The 18,191-nt window shown below is 36.9% G+C and overlaps 2 protein-coding genes across 6 annotated transcripts; one reads left to right on the forward strand and one right to left on the reverse strand.

The window, feature by feature from the left end:
- The first annotated feature begins 1,487 nt into the window (after positions 1-1,487).
- Positions 1,488-8,904, forward strand: LOC132163297 (putative CoA ligase CCL12). 5 transcript variants are annotated; one of them, XM_059573529.2, is made up of 14 exons: positions 1,488-1,851; positions 2,998-3,127; positions 3,251-3,510; positions 4,223-4,424; positions 5,253-5,293; positions 5,589-5,717; positions 5,848-5,921; positions 6,013-6,233; positions 6,715-6,809; positions 6,889-7,105; positions 7,215-7,340; positions 7,717-7,815; positions 8,111-8,317; positions 8,600-8,904. In XM_059573529.2, the coding sequence occupies exons 1-14, from the start codon at positions 1,580-1,582 to the stop codon at positions 8,711-8,713; spliced, it is 2,187 nt and encodes a 728-aa protein (XP_059429512.1). In that variant the 5' UTR covers positions 1,488-1,579; the 3' UTR covers positions 8,714-8,904. The 5 variants fall into 5 exon arrangements, with proteins under 5 accessions (XP_059429512.1, XP_059429516.1, XP_059429515.1 ...); XM_059573533.2 differs by lacking the exon at positions 1,488-1,851 and adding an exon at positions 2,036-2,134; XM_059573532.2 differs by lacking the exon at positions 1,488-1,851 and adding an exon at positions 2,042-2,147.
- Positions 8,905-9,857: 953 nt separating this feature from the next.
- LOC132164422 (2-oxoglutarate (2OG) and Fe(II)-dependent oxygenase superfamily protein) lies at positions 9,858-11,661 on the reverse strand. Its single transcript, XM_059574933.2, has 2 exons — positions 11,123-11,661; positions 9,858-10,617 (listed from the first exon to the last, which is right to left on the reverse strand). Exons 1-2 carry the CDS (start codon positions 11,629-11,631, stop codon positions 10,047-10,049), a joined length of 1,080 nt encoding a protein of 359 aa, XP_059430916.1. The 5' UTR covers positions 11,632-11,661; the 3' UTR covers positions 9,858-10,046.
- Positions 11,662-18,191: the final 6,530 nt, after the last annotated feature.

Raw genomic sequence — 18,191 nt, forward strand, 5'->3', positions numbered from 1 at the left:
TACAAACTTTGCGTATAACTTATAAGTTATGTCCTAAAACCGGTTGGAGAGGATGTTTAAAAACTTATATACATGATTATACTTAACCCATATTGCACCGTTAACATTGTAACAAACTCTCTCCTTATTTAGCCTTTCCTCTCCCTCAACGATCATGTTCTCACTTGGCTTCTTGCCTATGCGAATGGTTCACCTATAGTTAACATTTCGTTAGTTAAAGTTAAACGGAAATATTAAATTTAATTATTAAATTAATATTTTTAAATATACATGATTATACTTAACCCATATTAATTGGAAAGTTAACATCGTAACAAACTTTCTCTGCTTATTTACCCTTTCCTCTTCCTCAAGTTTCAACAATCATGTTCTCACTTGGCTTCTTGCCTATGCGAATGGTTCACTTATAGTTAACATTTTGTTATGATTTTCAATAGTTCAAGTTAATAAGAAATATTAAATTTAATTATTTAATTAATATTTTAAGTCAAGAGTTTAGAAAGAAACATGGAATTATATTCCACCACCTGTTTTCGCTCCAATAAGCAATAAATAAATGAAGAAATAAAAACAGTACTAGTGTTTCAATAAGGCAATTTTTACAGTGATCGTCTTCCTTAAAGTTGTGGGAAAAGTATTCAGGTGACCTTTCCTTTACCTGAAGGAGTGAGAAACAGCGTACTTGATAATAAAATATGTGAACTATAACCATTGAAGAGCAGTTCATGTGTGCAACTGACAGGAGTTTGGACACATGCCAATTGCTTATAATTTTAAAGTAATTGCAGTAATTTCTAGTATTACTCAATTAAAAAAATGTGCCGTTTCAAAAAAAAAAAATAAAAAAAAAAATTAAAGAAATGTGCCATTTGGCTTATTTTCAAATAACCTCATTATAAAATAAGTTACTCCATTAGTAATTTCCGTCAAAATAGACGAAAAAGTAGTGACATGTACCACATGACTATTTTTGTATTTAACTTCTCAAAATACACTAAAATTATTAAAACAAATAAAATAAAAAATAAATAACTAAAATAAATTAAATTGTTTTTTTTTTAGAAAAAAAAAAAAAAAATCCCCTTTAAACCTCCCCCACCCAATTGAATTTTGGGTGAGCGCAACACACATATAGCCGCCACCCCCTCTTTTTCTCCAAGTTTTAATTAGAAAGAATGAATATTTCAGAATTTATTCTAGAAAAATATCATAATAAGTGGATTATTAGAATGCAACGCCTCATATATTATATATATGTCCCTTAAGTATTTTGGATTTGTTCTAGAAGGATATGATAACCTCCCTCCTGAATTATTGGAAAGCAACCCCTATATAGATAGTGAGATTTGTTTGTCAGACAACTGTGAAAGCGAAGCCACGATTGGTATGAGAAACTTCGGGACCAATATTTGTAATTGACGAGGAGGTGGATGGATTTGATGAGCAAAAGAAACGTGGCAGGTTGTTTCAAAACAAGTTGGTCACGTGTCCCAACCTCCCATCACATTTCGCACCTACTCGTACACCTTGCGTACTATTTATTACAACGAAGTTGTTCAGATGTCAGAGAGTGGCAGAAATGGCGAAGAAGAGGATTGGCGAAGTTGGAGTGGAGGACTTGGTGAAGGCAGGGCTAAAGACAGAGGAGGCCCATGAATTCCAAAAGGTGCTCAAAGAAGCAGTTTCTGGAGCCAAAGAGTCTGACCCAAGAGAGGTGTGGCGCGAGCTGGTGGCCCGGAGGGTGCTCGAGCCATGGCATCCACATGGCCTGCACCAGCTGGTCTACCACTCGGTCTATTCTCATTGGGACGCGCGCACCAATGGTCCCCCTCCTTACTGGTTCCCTGCTCTGTATGCTTTTTTGCTCCTCTCCCGTTGTATTTTAGTCCCTATACTTCAGCATTCATTCTAGCTAGCTGGTCCCTTTATTTTTGTTAATTATTAGGAGGTTTGCAAATTGCAGTGGTAGTTTTGCCACGTCACGATTGAGGCCCATCATTTATTATCAGCCATTTCATGCACATGAATTCCATTCCATCTAATGGTTAAGATTTGCTTTAGAGTCAAAGGCAGCAGATGGTACTTTTCGAGCTATGAAGAACGCATGAAAACTTCTTGATCAATTCCTCAAGATGTAATAGCTTCAGGTTTTGAGATTAGTGGAATTATGGAGATATGAGATAATATGAAATTGGTTAGATTGGGAGTACAAAGGACTTAGAAGAGTACCATTCTACTAATTAATTGTGGGGTCAGAATATCTCCTTTCAAGGATGCTCTTAAAAAATTGAGCTTCTTTCCTGGTGTTTCTTTCCATGTCCTCTGGATTAGTACTATATGCTAGAATAATATAGGATTTTTATATTGGGTTTATATTTGTCTTATTAGATTATTTTTTATTTATGTGGGATTGTAATTGAATTCTAGTGATTTGAATACTTTATTTGTATCCTCTCTATCTACCACATTTTTCCTATAAATAGGAACCATTTGTATCGTAAACATCCTAAAGAAATAAGAGTAAAATATAGCATTGTCAGGATACAAAGATTATAACTCTAAGATCAAAATTTCAAAACTACCAAGAACCAAAGGATAGTTAAAACTCACCACCCAAAGGAAATCTGCCTTAGGGATACATAGTTGTAGTGATCACCACTCAAGGAAAATTTTGCACCATTCAATAGAAAAATAGCCTCGAAATATTTTTCTATTGAAAACTCGTCTTCAAACAAATAACACTGAGCATGCCTTTATATAGGCCAAGTTTCTAGTGCTCTCCTAACAAAATGTTTGGAGAGAAAGAAAAAAAGATAGTACTCCAAATATAATCCTTCAAAACTTAATTGCCTTTCATTAACACCCGTGTCAGTTGATTTCAATGATAGGTCAGTTTGATTGTGTGTTGTAATGACTCTGAGATCGTTGCTGTTGTTTTATCTATTCAAAGAGACTGATTTCTACCTCTAACTGATTCTTGTTCTCTCTGTTTTTCAGATATCACTCTAAACAGACAAACGTGGGTCGTTTGATGGAAAAGTATGGTTCAAAACTACTGGGGACATCATACAAGGATCCTATTACAAGTTTTAGCCTCTTTCAGAAGTTCTCTGTTCAGCATCCTGAGGTAAAATATGCTTTTTGGCCCTATACTACTAGGTACATGCCAAGTTCGATGCAAAATAGTATTTCATGCTAGAGGAAGAAGTTGAGGTTTGATTCCAATTATGTATATGTCAATGATTTGCAGGCTTACTGGTCAATTGTTCTAAACGAGCTTGCAGTTTCATTCCATGATGCCCCAAAATGCATTTTAGATACCACTGACGAATCGAAACATGGAGGAACATGGCTTCCTGGTTCAGTTTTGAATATTGCTGAATGTTGTTTGCTGCCTAGAAGTCATCCAAGGAAAGAGGATAGTAGTTTGGCTGTTGTGTGGAGAGATGAGGGCTGTGATGATTCCAATATTAGTCACATGACGTTGAAAGAATTTCGAGAACAAGTAATGTATGCTCTCACTTAATCCTATTTATCCCTGACTGTATTATGCTATTAATTATTAAAAGATTCAACAGAATTATTTCTCTCTCTCTCTCTCTCTCTCTCTCTCTCTGGGTCAATGCCAATGGATATGGAACATAATTATTTTCCAATATGCTCTGAGGGAGTCTAATGTTGTATTTTTATTATTGTTTTTGTCGTCTGTCAACAAAAAGTGGCCCTCAAGATCAAAATTTAAGGAGCGAGTTATAAAGTAGGCATGGCTCTAATTGCAGTTAAATCATAGGTGCAAAGCCCTTATATCTTGTAAATGGAAATATTTTATAATTTGCATTCTTTGAGTGAGTACACAGCACAAAAGTTCTACACTTTGGACCAGTAACTATTGCATAATTAGTTGTTTTCTTTGTTTTTGGAAGTATTGATTGGCAATCTTGTAGGTGGTGGCTCTCTTCATAGTTTTACTTGAACCTAACCAGATAGTAAAAACAAGGAAGGAGTAGGGTTGTACTTAGGATTGTATTTAGGAGCATGCTTTGAGTTGTTCTCATTTTGGCAAAACACGAGCATCATTCCTATCGGTTTCTGTTCTCCTAATGTATAGATTGTTCTTCATTCCTCTCATCACCTTTGCTAGATCATATCTTAAGGTCCCCCACCAGCTCCTTTATCGCTTTTATTTTTGGCTTTGTTAATATGTTTACAATCTGAATCTCAGGTTGGTGGCGAGTGCACTGGATGCAATATTTTCAAAGGGTGATGCAATTGCAATTGACATGCCAATGACAGTCAATGCAGTTATCATATATTTGGCAATTATCCTAGCAGGATGTGTTGTTGTATCAATAGCTGATAGCTTTGCAGCGAAGGAAATTGCAACTCGTTTGCGTGTGTCAAAAGCAAAGGGCATCTTCACTCAGGTGATCATTCACTTCCATAAATCACCTGTTACATTAAAAATGTGTGTTTGCCTTAGGAAATGAATCAAGTTGGCCCCATGTTTTGCTCCCCCTTTCCCCCAACCAAAAGAACTAAAAGAAGGTGATTCTTTTATGCTGACTGCTGAGGATATGCAAAGTGATAATAAGTGTGCTAAAATCACCAATCGGCATGAATATTTTGGTGTGTTAAACTGTGTTCTCTGTTTAGTGAACCCCATAAATGAGTAAGATGCTCAAAGCCCAAAGGTGCAAAAATGTTGGTCTGACCATTCTGTATTTTGGATAGTTATTTGATTTTAATTCGATAGGTGATCTACTAAAACATATTTCCAAGATCATATCATATTAGCATGAGTGGATTACCAAATTTACTTTTCAAAAAAAATTTAATCATTTTTTCTCTTCCCCAATTCTCTGTCTACCCTGTCATTATAGTAGAAAATCTCATACTGTGTTTAATTAAGTTACTAGTATTTATACTTGATGTGTAGTTAATTCTTGGAGAGGCTTATATTAAGTTACTACTATTTATAATATGTTGGACAAGGCCTGGACAAAGGGTGAAAGAAAGTTATGTCGTGTTAATCATGGAACTTCCCTCTACTTTGAGTTCTCTTTCTTGTGGTTTTGGGCTTGTACAAACCCAAAAATGATGTTAAGACAATTTGGCTTCAGTTATCAAGTGCTTAGCTTCATGACTAAAGTAATATTTTCAATTTCGAACTAATTTTGATATGTTTCAGTTTACATCTTTAATATTTATTGTGCTTTGTGTTGAAAATTATTTTGTCTTCTATTTGAATTCAGGATTTCATATTAAGAGGAGGAAGAAAGTTTCCTTTGTACAGGTAAAGACTGCCATTCCCTAGTAATGATAGAATTAAAGTGTCAAACCATGCTTGTGAATGCTGAACTCACCCTAGGCATTAAAAAATGCTACTTTTTGGGGCAAAAAACAAATGCCAAACACCTAATTCCATCAAAAAAGTTCTGTGCCACGAAGCACTTACCAGGATGAGAACTATTCCTGAGCATTTAATTACTTTTTCTTTTCTGAATATTATTACCGTGTCAATTGAAGTCTAGATATGCTTATAGTACACCTTTTGACATCATCATGGCTATTCTTCTTTCTCCTTGCAGTCGAGTTGTAGAAGCTGCTCCATTAAAAGCTATAGTTCTCCCTGTGATTGGGAATGAAGTAGGCATTCAGTTAAGAGAACAAGATTTATCATGGAAAGTTTTTCTTTCTAGCGCCAATCGCCATCCAAGGTGTGTATAACATTGATGTGAAATTCGTCCAAAAAAACACTTGCTAATGAAAATAATTTTCCATCTTTATATCATTATGTAAAGCATGTCCAACGAATTAATTACAGTAATGGCATTCTCTTCTTGGCAGATCAAATAATTATACTCCAATCTATCAACCAGTAGAAGCTGTGACTAATATTCTCTTTTCATCTGGAACCACAGGTAGAAAAATTGCTCAGGCATAATTCTATTTCTTAGCTTGACTGTAAGATTCCTTATATCATAATCATCCATATTTGTTGGATTTCATCAGGAGAACCAAAAGCTATTCCATGGACACAACTTTCACCAATTCGAGGTGCTGCTGATTCGTGGGCTCACATTGATGTTCAAGCTGGAGATGTTTTCTGCTGGCCCACAAATTTGGGATGGGTGATGGGACCAGCTTCAATTTACTCATGCTTTCTATCTGGTGCAACTCTTGCACTCTATCATGGATCACCTCTTGGCCGTGGCTTTGGAAAATTTGTTCAGGTGATAGGCTTATACAATGATATACTTTCAGGGTCTTTTAGTTTACTTAAATCACTTGAAAAGAAGAATTATGAGTCAAACCATGGAAGCCAGCAAGTGTATGAGAATGAAACCAATGGGAATAGGCCTTTGGGAGGACCAGCCCCCTAATTCTTAATCCATCATATGCTTAGAAGAGAAGCTCAACTAGCCATCTAAAGATCCTATAAAGTACTATTTTAGTTGTGATTGCTTATAATTTTTTTTGAATTGTTGGAAATTTGATAAACATTTCTCCAGGCTTTCTTGAACAGAAAAAACATTAGTTAGGCAAGTGGTATTATGAAAAATAAGGACAGAAAAAGGGACATTTACTTGACCCTCCTGGATAAACTAGCTTCTGTGTACAAGTGTATAAAAATCAGACAGTAGTAGTAATATGATTTGCAATTAGCAAGCTCTGTCCAAATATCACCTTAATGTCTATATTACTTTTGTTCAGGATGCAGGAGTGACTATTTTGGGTACAGTTCCAAGCTTAGTAAAAGCATGGAGGAGTACACAGTGTTTGAAAGGCCTAGATTGGACGAGGATAAAGTAAAATTTCTTTGCACTTTAGAGAAACTATCTTTGCATATTAGTACAAGAAAAAGAACTTAGAAATTGATATGCGCAGATCATTTGCATCCACTGGGGAAGTGTCCAACATTGACGATGACCTTTGGCTTTCTTCAAGAGCTTACTACAAACCTATTATCGAATGCTGTGGCGGTACAGAACTCGCATCATGTTATATTCAAGGAAGTCCACTGCAGCCGCAAGTATTTGGAGCCTTTAGCACAGCATCGCTGACAACAGGCTTTGTCATCCTAGATGAACATGGAATACCATATGTAAGAACATTTTCTGGATGGGTTGACTCCGTGGTTCATTTTCTTTTGATAGTGTTGCAATCACCAGTCAGTCACTAGATCATATCACCCTTTTTGACCTGTATGACAGCCCGATGATCAAGCTTGTGTTGGCGAAGTGGGCCTCTTCCCTGTATACATGGGAGCAACTGATAGATTGCTTAATGCTGATCATGAGAAAGTTTACTTCGAAGGAATGCCAATGTACAGAGGAATGGTATGTTTAACTTGCCTATTTTAGAATACTTGCATACGTCTTTGTATGCTTAATTGTAATATCATATAAGATATATAAGATAATAATATTAGTTGTTTCTTCCCCAAAAAGCAGTACCATTAGTTCCATTACCCTATTGCGGACTAATCACCCAGACTATAAGATGCAGTTCCCTTTTATATGGATCTCTTGATCTGCTAACTGGGTTATAAGTATCTTGAGACAGGGTGCATGTGTTTAGGTTCTAAGAGACTCGAAATTAATTGTCTCCCATTCTCTAGATAGCATATGTAGAAGCATAATATATTCTGCTTGGTGAGTTATGTGATTGAAGGTGGCCTTGCATCCTATTATAACTTGATACATGCATTGACAGCGTCTCAGGAGACATGGGGATATCATTAAGAGAACTGTTGGAGGCTATTTGATTGTACAGGGCAGGGCTGATGACACCATGAACCTTGGAGGCATTAAGGTACCGTGTTCACCAATCCTCTCATTTTTTATTTGATCTTTCGACAATGACCCTGGGCCTAATTGGTGGAAGACAAAGAAGGACTAAACGTTTTATCAAACACATGGGTTGCATTAAGTCAACTGGAAAGGAAGCCTTGACATTTGAATCTTGCCAAAGAAGTTCTTGATATGTAGTACATGTCATACTTGAATTAGCTTCAACTAACTGAATCATCACCTTTTTAAAAAAATTGGTATTTTTTTGGACTAATTTTTGAAATATTGAGAAACTTCGACTATTTCTTGATATGCAGATAAGTTCCATTGAAATTGAGCGGGTGTGTGACTGTGCTGATGAAAGCATCTCGGAGACTGCTGCAGTCAGTGTTGCACCAGTATATGGTGGTCCAGAACAGTTGGTTATATTTGTAGTATTAAAGAAGGGGTTTAATGCTAAACCAGATGAGTTGAAGAGTATATTCTCTAGAGCCATTCATAGAAACCTCAACCCTTTGTTTAAGGTTTGACTCTTATGCTATCTTTTCCTTTCCCTTACACTTAATGTTACTGTCACCTGATCATTCTTTGAGGTTAAATTCATACTTTAAATTTAAAAGTCATCTTTGGACTTTGATGATTCAAATAATGTTGACAGAAAATTTAAAATGGTTTCACCACTCATTTCAAAAGATATGCAGAAGAGATAGAACTGATTTCAATTCTATGGTGGTTTCCCCAAATCAGCCTTTATTATTTCTTAACTTATTGATCTAATTTCTCCAACTCATTTAACTGATTAACAGGTAAACAATGTTAAGATTGTTCCAGAGTTTCCCAGAACGGCTTCTAACAAGTTACTGAGAAGGGTTCTTAGAGACCAAATGAAGCAAGAGATTCCAATATGGAGTAGAATTTAGCGGCGAAATTGTCATTGAAGCATCAAATCTCAACAATCCATTCATTTGAGGTTCCTTTTGAGATTCTTGAACTGAAGTATAATAAACATGAAACATGTAATAATTGTAAATCCTTGATTGCTATTGTTTTTGTTGTTACTAAATCAGGAGTCTTTACGATGATAATATAATGTTAGGGTCATATAATTGCAGATTGTGAGTTGTAACTGGCTTCAATATATCCTATTGGCAAATGAAGTAACTTGCTGACAATATGGAGTGAACTAAATATCTTTATTTTACCACAAGTAACACAATTAAACAATTACAATATTACTGTCTTGTGAAACAATAGACTTGGCCTGCATCCGATGCTATTTCACAATCTCATGGCTTGAAGCTTGGTTCTTGCTTATCACCTATTGTTTTACCCCTCAGAGGATGCTGTTGGTAGCTCCTCATTTAATAACATATTGATGGTTTCATTGGCAATGCTGATTTCTATTTAGTAGAAAAATTTTGAATTAGATATGGAGTCACGGCATTCAAGACATATCAGGTAGTAATCATTGTTTCTTGTATGAAGAGTTTAAATCAGTTTTGCTGGATTGAGGTGTAAAATCACCGACACTTATGAATTATCCCAATAAAGTGTAGAGTTAAGGTTCAAAATAAGGACTTCAGTATGTTAAATCACAAGTATTTTAAAAGTTTAAGCTAATAAGAAATGGTAAATTTAATCAATACTTCAACATGAGATAAAAAGAAACTTGTAGTAATCACAAGCAATATATTCTTTAAGCAAGAGAGATTTGGGACAAATGGGGTAGAAGTAAATTAGGGAACCTCTCACCGAGAGTGGTGGTCTAGTGGTAAATGGATTGAGTTTCAGGGTTGATGGCGTGACATTTCTTGTTCCCTTGATGGTCCTACTCATGAGCTGGAGCTACTAATCCTTGACAGGGTTGAAGTCAAGTTATGGTTCAACCGGCTTGAGGACGCACCTACGAGTCCCTCACCTTGGCAGGCCTACCTAGACTCTTTCAATCATTGGTTCTTCAACGGATAGGTAGTTATTATGGTCATGCCTGAGTAGGGTTACCATAACCGGTCTCCCCTCTCCTACCCTTAGGCTTGTGCAGGGATTCCAATGATTCAGTTTTAAAAGAAAACCATTATAATTAGTACATAGAAACAGTGCACATTTATTCGAAATACAAACATACAAACATTGTATCAAGGTCCATGTACCTTAAAAAAGAAGAATCCTGAACGATCTTATTATTCCTTTTCAAACTCGGTTATTTTTCATCACTTCATTTTAATTGAAACAGGTCAACCTCGTTTAAAAACATCATATTTTTGCAAATTCAACTGTGTTCTTCCCATCATGAGCCTTGCTGAAAAAATGCTTGACATAATCTGAATACAGAACTTGCTTATATGCTGCTTCCTCCCCTCCCTCGAGAACTTCAGGGAAAGGACCAATCATGTCACATGGCCTGGGGTTCACGAAAATGGGAACTGAAATCCTGTTCTTGCTTCCATTGGCAACCACACGATGCTCAATGCTCTTGTATCGACCGTTGCTCATTATCTGCAGTGCATCACCGACATTGATGACAAGGGAGCCACTTACAGGTGGAACATGGATCCACCTATCGTTGTCTCCTTTCACATAAAGTCCGCCAATGTCGTCTTGAAGGAGGATAGTGAGGGTTGAGACATCAGAATGACGTCCTACTCCTACTGTGAGCTCAGGGTTAGGACAAGTGGGATAGTAGTTAAGGTTAATCCTCTTTGAACCCATTAACACTGATTCTTTCATTTCATCAATTTCTTTCACATTTAATCTCTTCATTAGGGCCTCTAATAGCCGTTTGATAACAGCTTCAGAACTCTTCATGTACTCAAGCACTTGATCCCTGAAAGCAAACAATAATTAGCCCACTGCAACTATATACATGCATAAATACAATTAACCTAACAAAATATACATGTATGCATCTAGTACCATATAATAAACTCCCTTGGGTAACCTAACAAAATATAAATGTAATTGTTGATACCGTACATAACAATGATGAACAGTATTAAATCGAAAATAGAGAGATTAAGATAGAGTAGAGACACAGATTTACGTGGTTCGGTAATGTGCCTACGTTCACAGAGAGGCGACTGTATTTTGCTATTGATGATTTAGGATCACATCATAACATATATATAGGAAATACCCTAAACTCGCTCCGTGAACGTCGCTATTGCAATGTTCACTCCGCTCCCGTCTACTTGGCCTTCCACTAGTGTTAATATGAGCCATTAGTTCCAACAGTACTCGTGTGTGCATAGACGTGTTTAGATATGCATATATCTATGTTATGTATTTGATGTATAAACAAAATGTGCAAAGTTATATATAAACTCTGTTACCGGCACACAGGAGGCCACAATGCAGAGGCCTCATCCTCTGAAACATAGAAGAGGCTCAGGTAATCTTTCCATTCAAGAGCCTTCTCTGCTTCAGGAGTAAAGCTTGTGCCAAACCGCACATTGTTGGAAGGCGAATTCTCTTTTAAGAACTTCCTCTTCTCCTCAGCCGGCAACCCAAAGAACCTATGTGTTGCCTCCTTCACACTCTCGAGCACTTCAATGGGCACTCCATGGTTAGTAATCTGAAAGAAACCCCACTTCACTGCTGCATTGCAGATTGATTCTGCCACGTTTGGGTCGTCCTCCCAGCTTGACATGTCGATGATGGGTATCGACTCTTGGGGCATGATTTGGCTCATACTCATCCTTTCTTCTAGGGGTTGGATATACTCCTTGGGAAGGCTTTTGAGACCCATTTCGGAGAGACCCTTTACTCCATTGCCTTTGCTTATGATAAAGTCAGTGATTTCTGAGGAGTTGGTGATTGGTGCAGCAATTGTTGGAGCCATTTTGTATGGCTTGAAAAGAGAAGGTGGGAGATGTTTGGTGGTGCAATTAATTTGTATGGCGTCAATAGCTATATTTATAAAGCACTCTCTGACTTGTCTTATGTGCTTCACCAACTCACATGGCAATCTACTGGCCTGGTACTAATCTTTGCTCTGGCACTGATCAAAGCTATTAATGCTCATATGGATTCAACAACATGCGTTTTTCATTATTTTTTCTTGAATAAATTGTTTTTTACTCTCTTAGCTCGAGAGTTTTCTCCATATATCATGGCCTATTTGAAGAAATTAAAAATGTTTGGTTGCTCGCTTCATGCTTCTTATACTCTTCATATTTGGAGAGATCACGTCATCAGCTAATTATAAAAATAAAATTAAAATTAAAAAAAAAGAAAAAAAAAAGAAAAAAAAAAAGCCCAAAATGTATAAGCCACCAACCCAGTGGGGTACACCGCTGTTGCTCATGCTTTTTCGGCCCTACTTGTTCGGATAAGCATCAGAACAGCTTACGCCCAACTATTTGAACGGTTCAAGCATCTTTGTGAGTAGGGACAGTAGTTCTTTCTTTTTTTACGGTTCTATTTATATGTACTATCAAATATTTTAATTCAGCCTATAAGCTATTCATTCGGTGACTCAATCATAGAATTGTTTGTAAAGAGAGAATATCTTATAATTTTTGGAATTGAGAATATCTAGTTAATGAGATCTTAAAGCTATAAATAAGACATTTGTTTATTAACAAAATAATAATAATAATAATAATAATAATATATATAAAAACTAAAGGGTGGCCGATCACCCCCAAGGGCCGGTCTGGGGTGGGCCACCCCAGACCGGCCCTTGGGGGTGGATCGGCCACCCCCAAGGGCCAAATCTTTTTTTTTTTTTTTTTTTTTTTTTTTGATTTGGCCGTTGGGTGGCCCATCAACCCCCAATCGGCCATGCCACCCCAGATCGGCGATCTGGGGTGGCCAAAGCCATCCCATTGCTCTTGGGGGTTGTCCGGCCACCCCCAATGGCCAAATTAATTTTTTTATTTTTTATTTTTTGATTTGGCCTTGCCAAGGGCCATAAGGGTAGCTTCGGCCACTCCTTAATTTTGTTTAATTTTTTATTATTATTTTTTAATTATTTTTAAAATATATATATATTATTTAATTATTTTTTTATTAATGGGACATGTTTCCATTTATGGCCTTAGAATCTATCTAAAGAGATCTTGACCATTAACTGAATATTCTTTAGTCTATTTTGGACTAGAGAAGATCCTGTTCCATAATTTATATACATATAATTAAGATTATGCTTAAATTATATAGTGCACTTAAAATCATAACATTACTCATTTAAGTTGATCATTTACACTAGTATTCATCTTATATCATTATTATCTTGTGTGACTTGTGTCATCTCTTTGTCGGTCACCATTAGATATTTGTGTTATTTAATTATATACTATTAGTCACGTATCAACGTCCCTCTATCTATTTCACCTCCGCCACACAACATGCGCACAACAAAAATAAATAGCAATAAGTAGAGGATGACTTTATTATTGAACACTTAAAACACGAACGAGCTCAAGTAAAGTTAACGTAGGATATCCTGAGAGTGCTCAAGCCCGATATCTTTATTATTGGACTAATAAGACCCATTCGCCTCTATAGCTTATTTGTGTCTACTTCTTTTGGATTACTAATTTTATAAGAGAGGTCACATCAGTCAAGTATAATCTTAGTTATGGATTTATGCATGGATCAAGTAGTTGAATCTCAACTAGCTTAACTGCTTAATCTTTGGCGTTTGATTTTGTGGAAAGTTTAGTTCGTTAATTCATTGATTACCTAGAATGCTTGCATATTAGTTTGACAATGCAGTATGGGAATTAGTAGTGTAAATATCTCACAACTTGAGCGACGATCATTTTTTTTTGGGTTTAACCAATGCTCAATCAAATTCACCCACAGTATACTAAGGGGTTTTTTTCTTTTTTTTTTTGCCACTGAACAGCTTAAGCCCAACTTTTTGAACGGTTCAAGCATCTTTGTGATAAACAGTGCGTGGCTGGGTGGTGGAGAGGCTAAACGGTCGGCAGAGGAGAACCAGACGGCGGTGGATGATGGGTAGACGCGTTTTGAGGGAGAAGAGGAAGAAGAACATCAACCGTATCAACATGATCATCAACCGGAAGAAAATATTAATACGTTATATTTCAACATTATGTGTGCCTAAAAGTTCTTTAATATATAACAGAAAATAAGGCCACATACAGTTACATGAGTAGAAACAGTAGTAGGAAAACACACCCGCAAGGAATATCTCTATTTCCCATTAATTTAGTATAGGAAGGATCATCTAGTTGTGGGATATTGTAAGGCGGTTTTCTCTCCACAAGATTATCTTTGTATTGAGGATCAGTGTTTGGCCAAAACCAAACAATGTCGTGCTGCACGGTACTTGGATAAGCAGCTACACAAGCTTTCTTGAATGTGTTCACCTGCATAATTATTTGGAAAGGTTAATTACCATCACATTGCCCAAGAACTATAAATATTTGGAAACGTGGGGCATGCACTCCTTTGAGAGGAACATAAGAAAGGTTCACTTCAGTTTCAAACATTGTAATATTTGATTACACTTAAATGATACAAGAACAATGCGATATATCTCATCTTCAGGTTCTTTGCATGCAAGGTTATCATAAATAGCAACCTGCAGAGTGCTGGAACAATCCAAAGAATTGGAGAGTCCAACGCCTAAACAAGAAATTGGGTGACCTAGACAATTCATCATATTTTTTCTATCTAATTTCCCCTGTAAAGGTAGACCTAAAGATGTCAAAATTACAAATTTCATATTCCATTGTAAGGAATTCCTGAATACAACATTGACAATACCTTGTTCCTTCTATTTATTCGAGAAAATAAAAGATCAAACAAAACTGTGAAGTAAGAGAGTGCTTTAGAAAGTAAAAGGGGCCATTCCTAACAAGAATGGAGTAGGACAATCATTGATGTAAATTATTAAGAATTGAATGCTACATCGAATCCTTATCCCTCACAAACATTCAACAAATGCATGGTATCGTAGCAGAAGATTTCTCGATCAGACAAGGTCACAAGGCCTAGATATATATATAGTAGCACATGGCTTTCTTATGCTAGGATTGAGGACCATATTAGGGTGCAATAACCTTAGACCATTATCTGAAAACATGTGCAATAACCTCAGACCATTATCTGAAAACTTATCAAACTATTATAAAATGCAGAAATTAACTAATGCCCTTGCAATAGAAAATCCCATTTCACATTTGTGAAACACGTCACATAAACAAAGCCATATTTCAAGGATTTAAGCTTTAAGCTCCATTACTCATGGTTGGGAGGATGAGAGCATTGTTTAATTTCCATCACAAGAAGATAAACTACAAAATAGACAGTCAAACAAAGTCACCACTCTGAATTGAATTGATATTTGATTGGCAAAATACCCAAGTTCAAATATATCCAACAAGCATCAAGAACACAGAACAAAATAGAAAGCCTTATATCTCATATACCCAAGCATGCATGCATGTGAGATATTAATATAATCTGGAATAGTTAAACCTACATAAACTAAAGCAGTACGTTGGCCCAAATCAGGGTGAGCACGTACATGTTGTGCAAAAGGTCGCGAATCTCTCACACAATCAATCAAGCGGAACAAACGTGATATAATGTTTAAAGAAAAATAAACAACAATAACAACAAGAACACAAGATTTACGTGGTTCGGCAATTTGCCTACATCCACGGTGCAACAGTAGAGAGATTTCACTTTCAAAAGGGGAGACACAAAAGAGTATTAAAACACTCACAAACCCAAATCCCCAAATACACCCAATTTCTCCTCACACTCAAAACAATACTGGTTCTTCCTAATTTCTGTAGAGCAATACAAATTTTTCAATCTCTTACAGAAAAAACCAGCACATTCTCTCGACTCCTCTCTCGACTCCTCTCTCGACTCTTTCCTTGCAGTAAAACCAATGGATATTGAAAACCATATTGTACAAGAAGTCAAAAACAATGGCTTGCTCCTTTTGTTGACAAATGAAGAAATGATGAAGGAGATAATGTAGTTGCTTCTTTTGTTGACAAAAGGAATTCTAAAGAGTTAATGCAAACTTTTCAACAATTTGACTTCATTGTTGGAGAAGGCTTCATACGGTGTAATTGGAGAAGAAGAGCATGACAAGTTTGACCAAGAGACAAAGTTTTTCCTTTTTGTCTACTATGAGCCAATTTTTCAACAATTCTCCACCTTGGCGAATATTCTCTACTTCACTGTTGCACTCCCAATTTGCTTCAAATCTTCACGATATTGGCTAAGCTCAAACAATGTTTGAACTTAGCTCCAGTAACCACTTTGGTTAGCATATCTGCAGGATTATCTGCAGTTCCAATCTTTTGAAGAAGAATGTCTCCTTCTTCCATAATTTCACGAACAAAATGGAAACGGACATCGATGTGTTTTGTTCGAGCATGATGAACTTGGTTCTTCGCCAAATGAATAGCACTCTGACTATCACACAAAACTTTCACATGCTTCTGAAGAATACCCAAGTCCTCAATCAAACCATGTAACCAAATTGCCTCCTTTATGGCATCAGCAACTGCCATATATTCAGCTTCAGTAGTCGACAAAGCAACTGTAGTTTGCAAAGTTGACCTCCAGCTAACTGGTCCTCCTGCTAGTGTAAAGACATAACCTGTTGTAGATCGTCTTTTATCCAAATCACCAGCATAGTCCGAATCCACATAACCAACTAAAATTTTATCAAGTCCATTTTGAACTCGTTCAAACTTCAAACCAACATCTATAGTACCCAGAATATACCGTAGAATCCACTTTGCTGCTTGCCAGTGCCCTTTTCCTGGATCATGCATATATCTGCTCACCATACTGACTGCTTGCGAAATGTCAGGCCTCGTACACACCATAGCATACATCAAGCTACCCACCAAATTTGCATATGGAACATGAGTCATGTGATCATGTTCCTCATCTGTACTCGGAGACATAGCGGCGCTAAGCTTGAAGTGCGGCGCTAATGGAGTAGTTGTAGGTTTGGTATTATCATCCATACCAAAACGCTTCAAAACCTTCTTCAAGTATTGTTTTTGAGTTAGGCAAACAATACCTTTCAACCTCTCTCGAGTAATCTCCATACCAAGAATCTTCTTGGCTTCTCCAAGGTCTTTCATTTCAAACTCATTTTTCAACTGAGCCTTCAACCTATCAATCTCCACAATACTTTTACATGCAATTAACATATCATCAACATATAAAAGTAAATAAATGAAAGTACCGTCTTGTAGCTTGCGAAAATACACACAGTGATCAAATTGGCTTCTTGTGTACTTTTGACCCATCATAAACTGATCAAATCGCTTATACCACTGTCTAGGAGATTGCTTCAAACCATACAGCGATCTGTTCAGTTTGCAGACCAAATTTTCCTTACCAACAACTTTGAACCCATCTGGCTGAGTCATATAAATATCTTCTTCTAGGTCCCCATGCAAGAAAGCAGTTTTCACATCTAGCTGCACTAGCTCAAGATCAAACTGAGCAACCAAAGCCAATAAAACACGTATGGAAGAGTGTTTAACAACTGGAGAAAACACCTCGTTATAGTCAATACCTTCCTTCTGAGCGTAACCCTTGGCTACCAATCTGGCTTTGAAACGAATGCCATCTTGCTCTGTAGAACCCTCCTTCTTGGTGTATACCCACTTGCACCCAATTGCCTTCTTTCCTTTTGGTAGTTGAACCACCTCCCAAGTTTGATTCTTGTAAAGAGACTGCATCTCCTCACTCATGGCTTCCTTCCACCTAGCTTTCTCTGAGTTGCCAATTGCCTCTTTGTAGGTTAAAGGAATATCATCTTCGGTAATTGGTAGTGCATAAGCTACTGTGTCAGTATACCGAGCTGGCTTCCTTATTTCTCGCCTTGGTCTACTGACTGCAATAGAGTCTGGTTGCTCTAGAGACCTTTGGGTTGGGATCTCTTCTTCAAATTCATTTGAAATCTCCTCTTCGGTCTCAAGTGGGAAGTTTATCTGTTCAGATTGCACAGATACTTTTGGAACCTCAAGCTCCACCTGCTGCGTAGTGTTTCCTGTAGAATGATCAGATTCTTCAATTTGAGAATTCTCCACCTTGCATTTTCTGACCATTTCATCTTCATTGAAAGTTACATCTCGGCTAAGAATAACTTTCTTCAACTCGGGACACCAGAGTCTGTATCCCTTCACACCTGTGCTAAATCCCAAGAATACAGCTTTCTTGGCTCGCGGATCCAACTTGCTATCTTTGACATGGAAATATGCTGGGCAACCAAAAACATGCAATTTATTATAATCATTAGCCGGTTTACCTGACCACACTTCAGTAGGAGTTTTTCCATCAATTGCAGCAGCTGGCAACCTATTTATAAGGTGACATGCATAATTCACAGCCTCAGCCCAAAAACTCTTGCCCAATCCGGCATTGGACAACATACATCGT

This window comes from Corylus avellana, chromosome 8, assembly GCF_965113065.1.
Source record: "Corylus avellana chromosome 8, dhCorAvel1.hap1.2, whole genome shotgun sequence".
Taxonomy (NCBI): domain Eukaryota; kingdom Viridiplantae; phylum Streptophyta; class Magnoliopsida; order Fagales; family Betulaceae; genus Corylus; species Corylus avellana.

Bases quoted from the DNA above. Each gene is read 5' to 3' on its own strand.
- LOC132163297 (XM_059573529.2), top strand. From the start codon at position 1,580: ATGGCGAAGAAGAGGATTGGCGAAGTTGGAGTGGAGGACTTGGTGAAG. The intron at 1,852-2,997 runs GTATGCTTTTTT...TCTGTTTTTCAG, and splicing joins CCTTACTGGTTCCCTGCTCT to ATATCACTCTAAACAGACAA. The intron at 3,128-3,250 runs GTAAAATATGCT...AATGATTTGCAG, and splicing joins TCTCTGTTCAGCATCCTGAG to GCTTACTGGTCAATTGTTCT.
- LOC132164422 (XM_059574933.2), bottom strand. From the start codon at position 11,631: ATGGCTCCAACAATTGCTGCACCAATCACCAACTCCTCAGAAATCACT. The intron at 10,618-11,122 runs GTAACAGAGTTT...GTTTGCTTTCAG, and splicing joins TTGTGGCCTCCTGTGTGCCG to GGATCAAGTGCTTGAGTACA.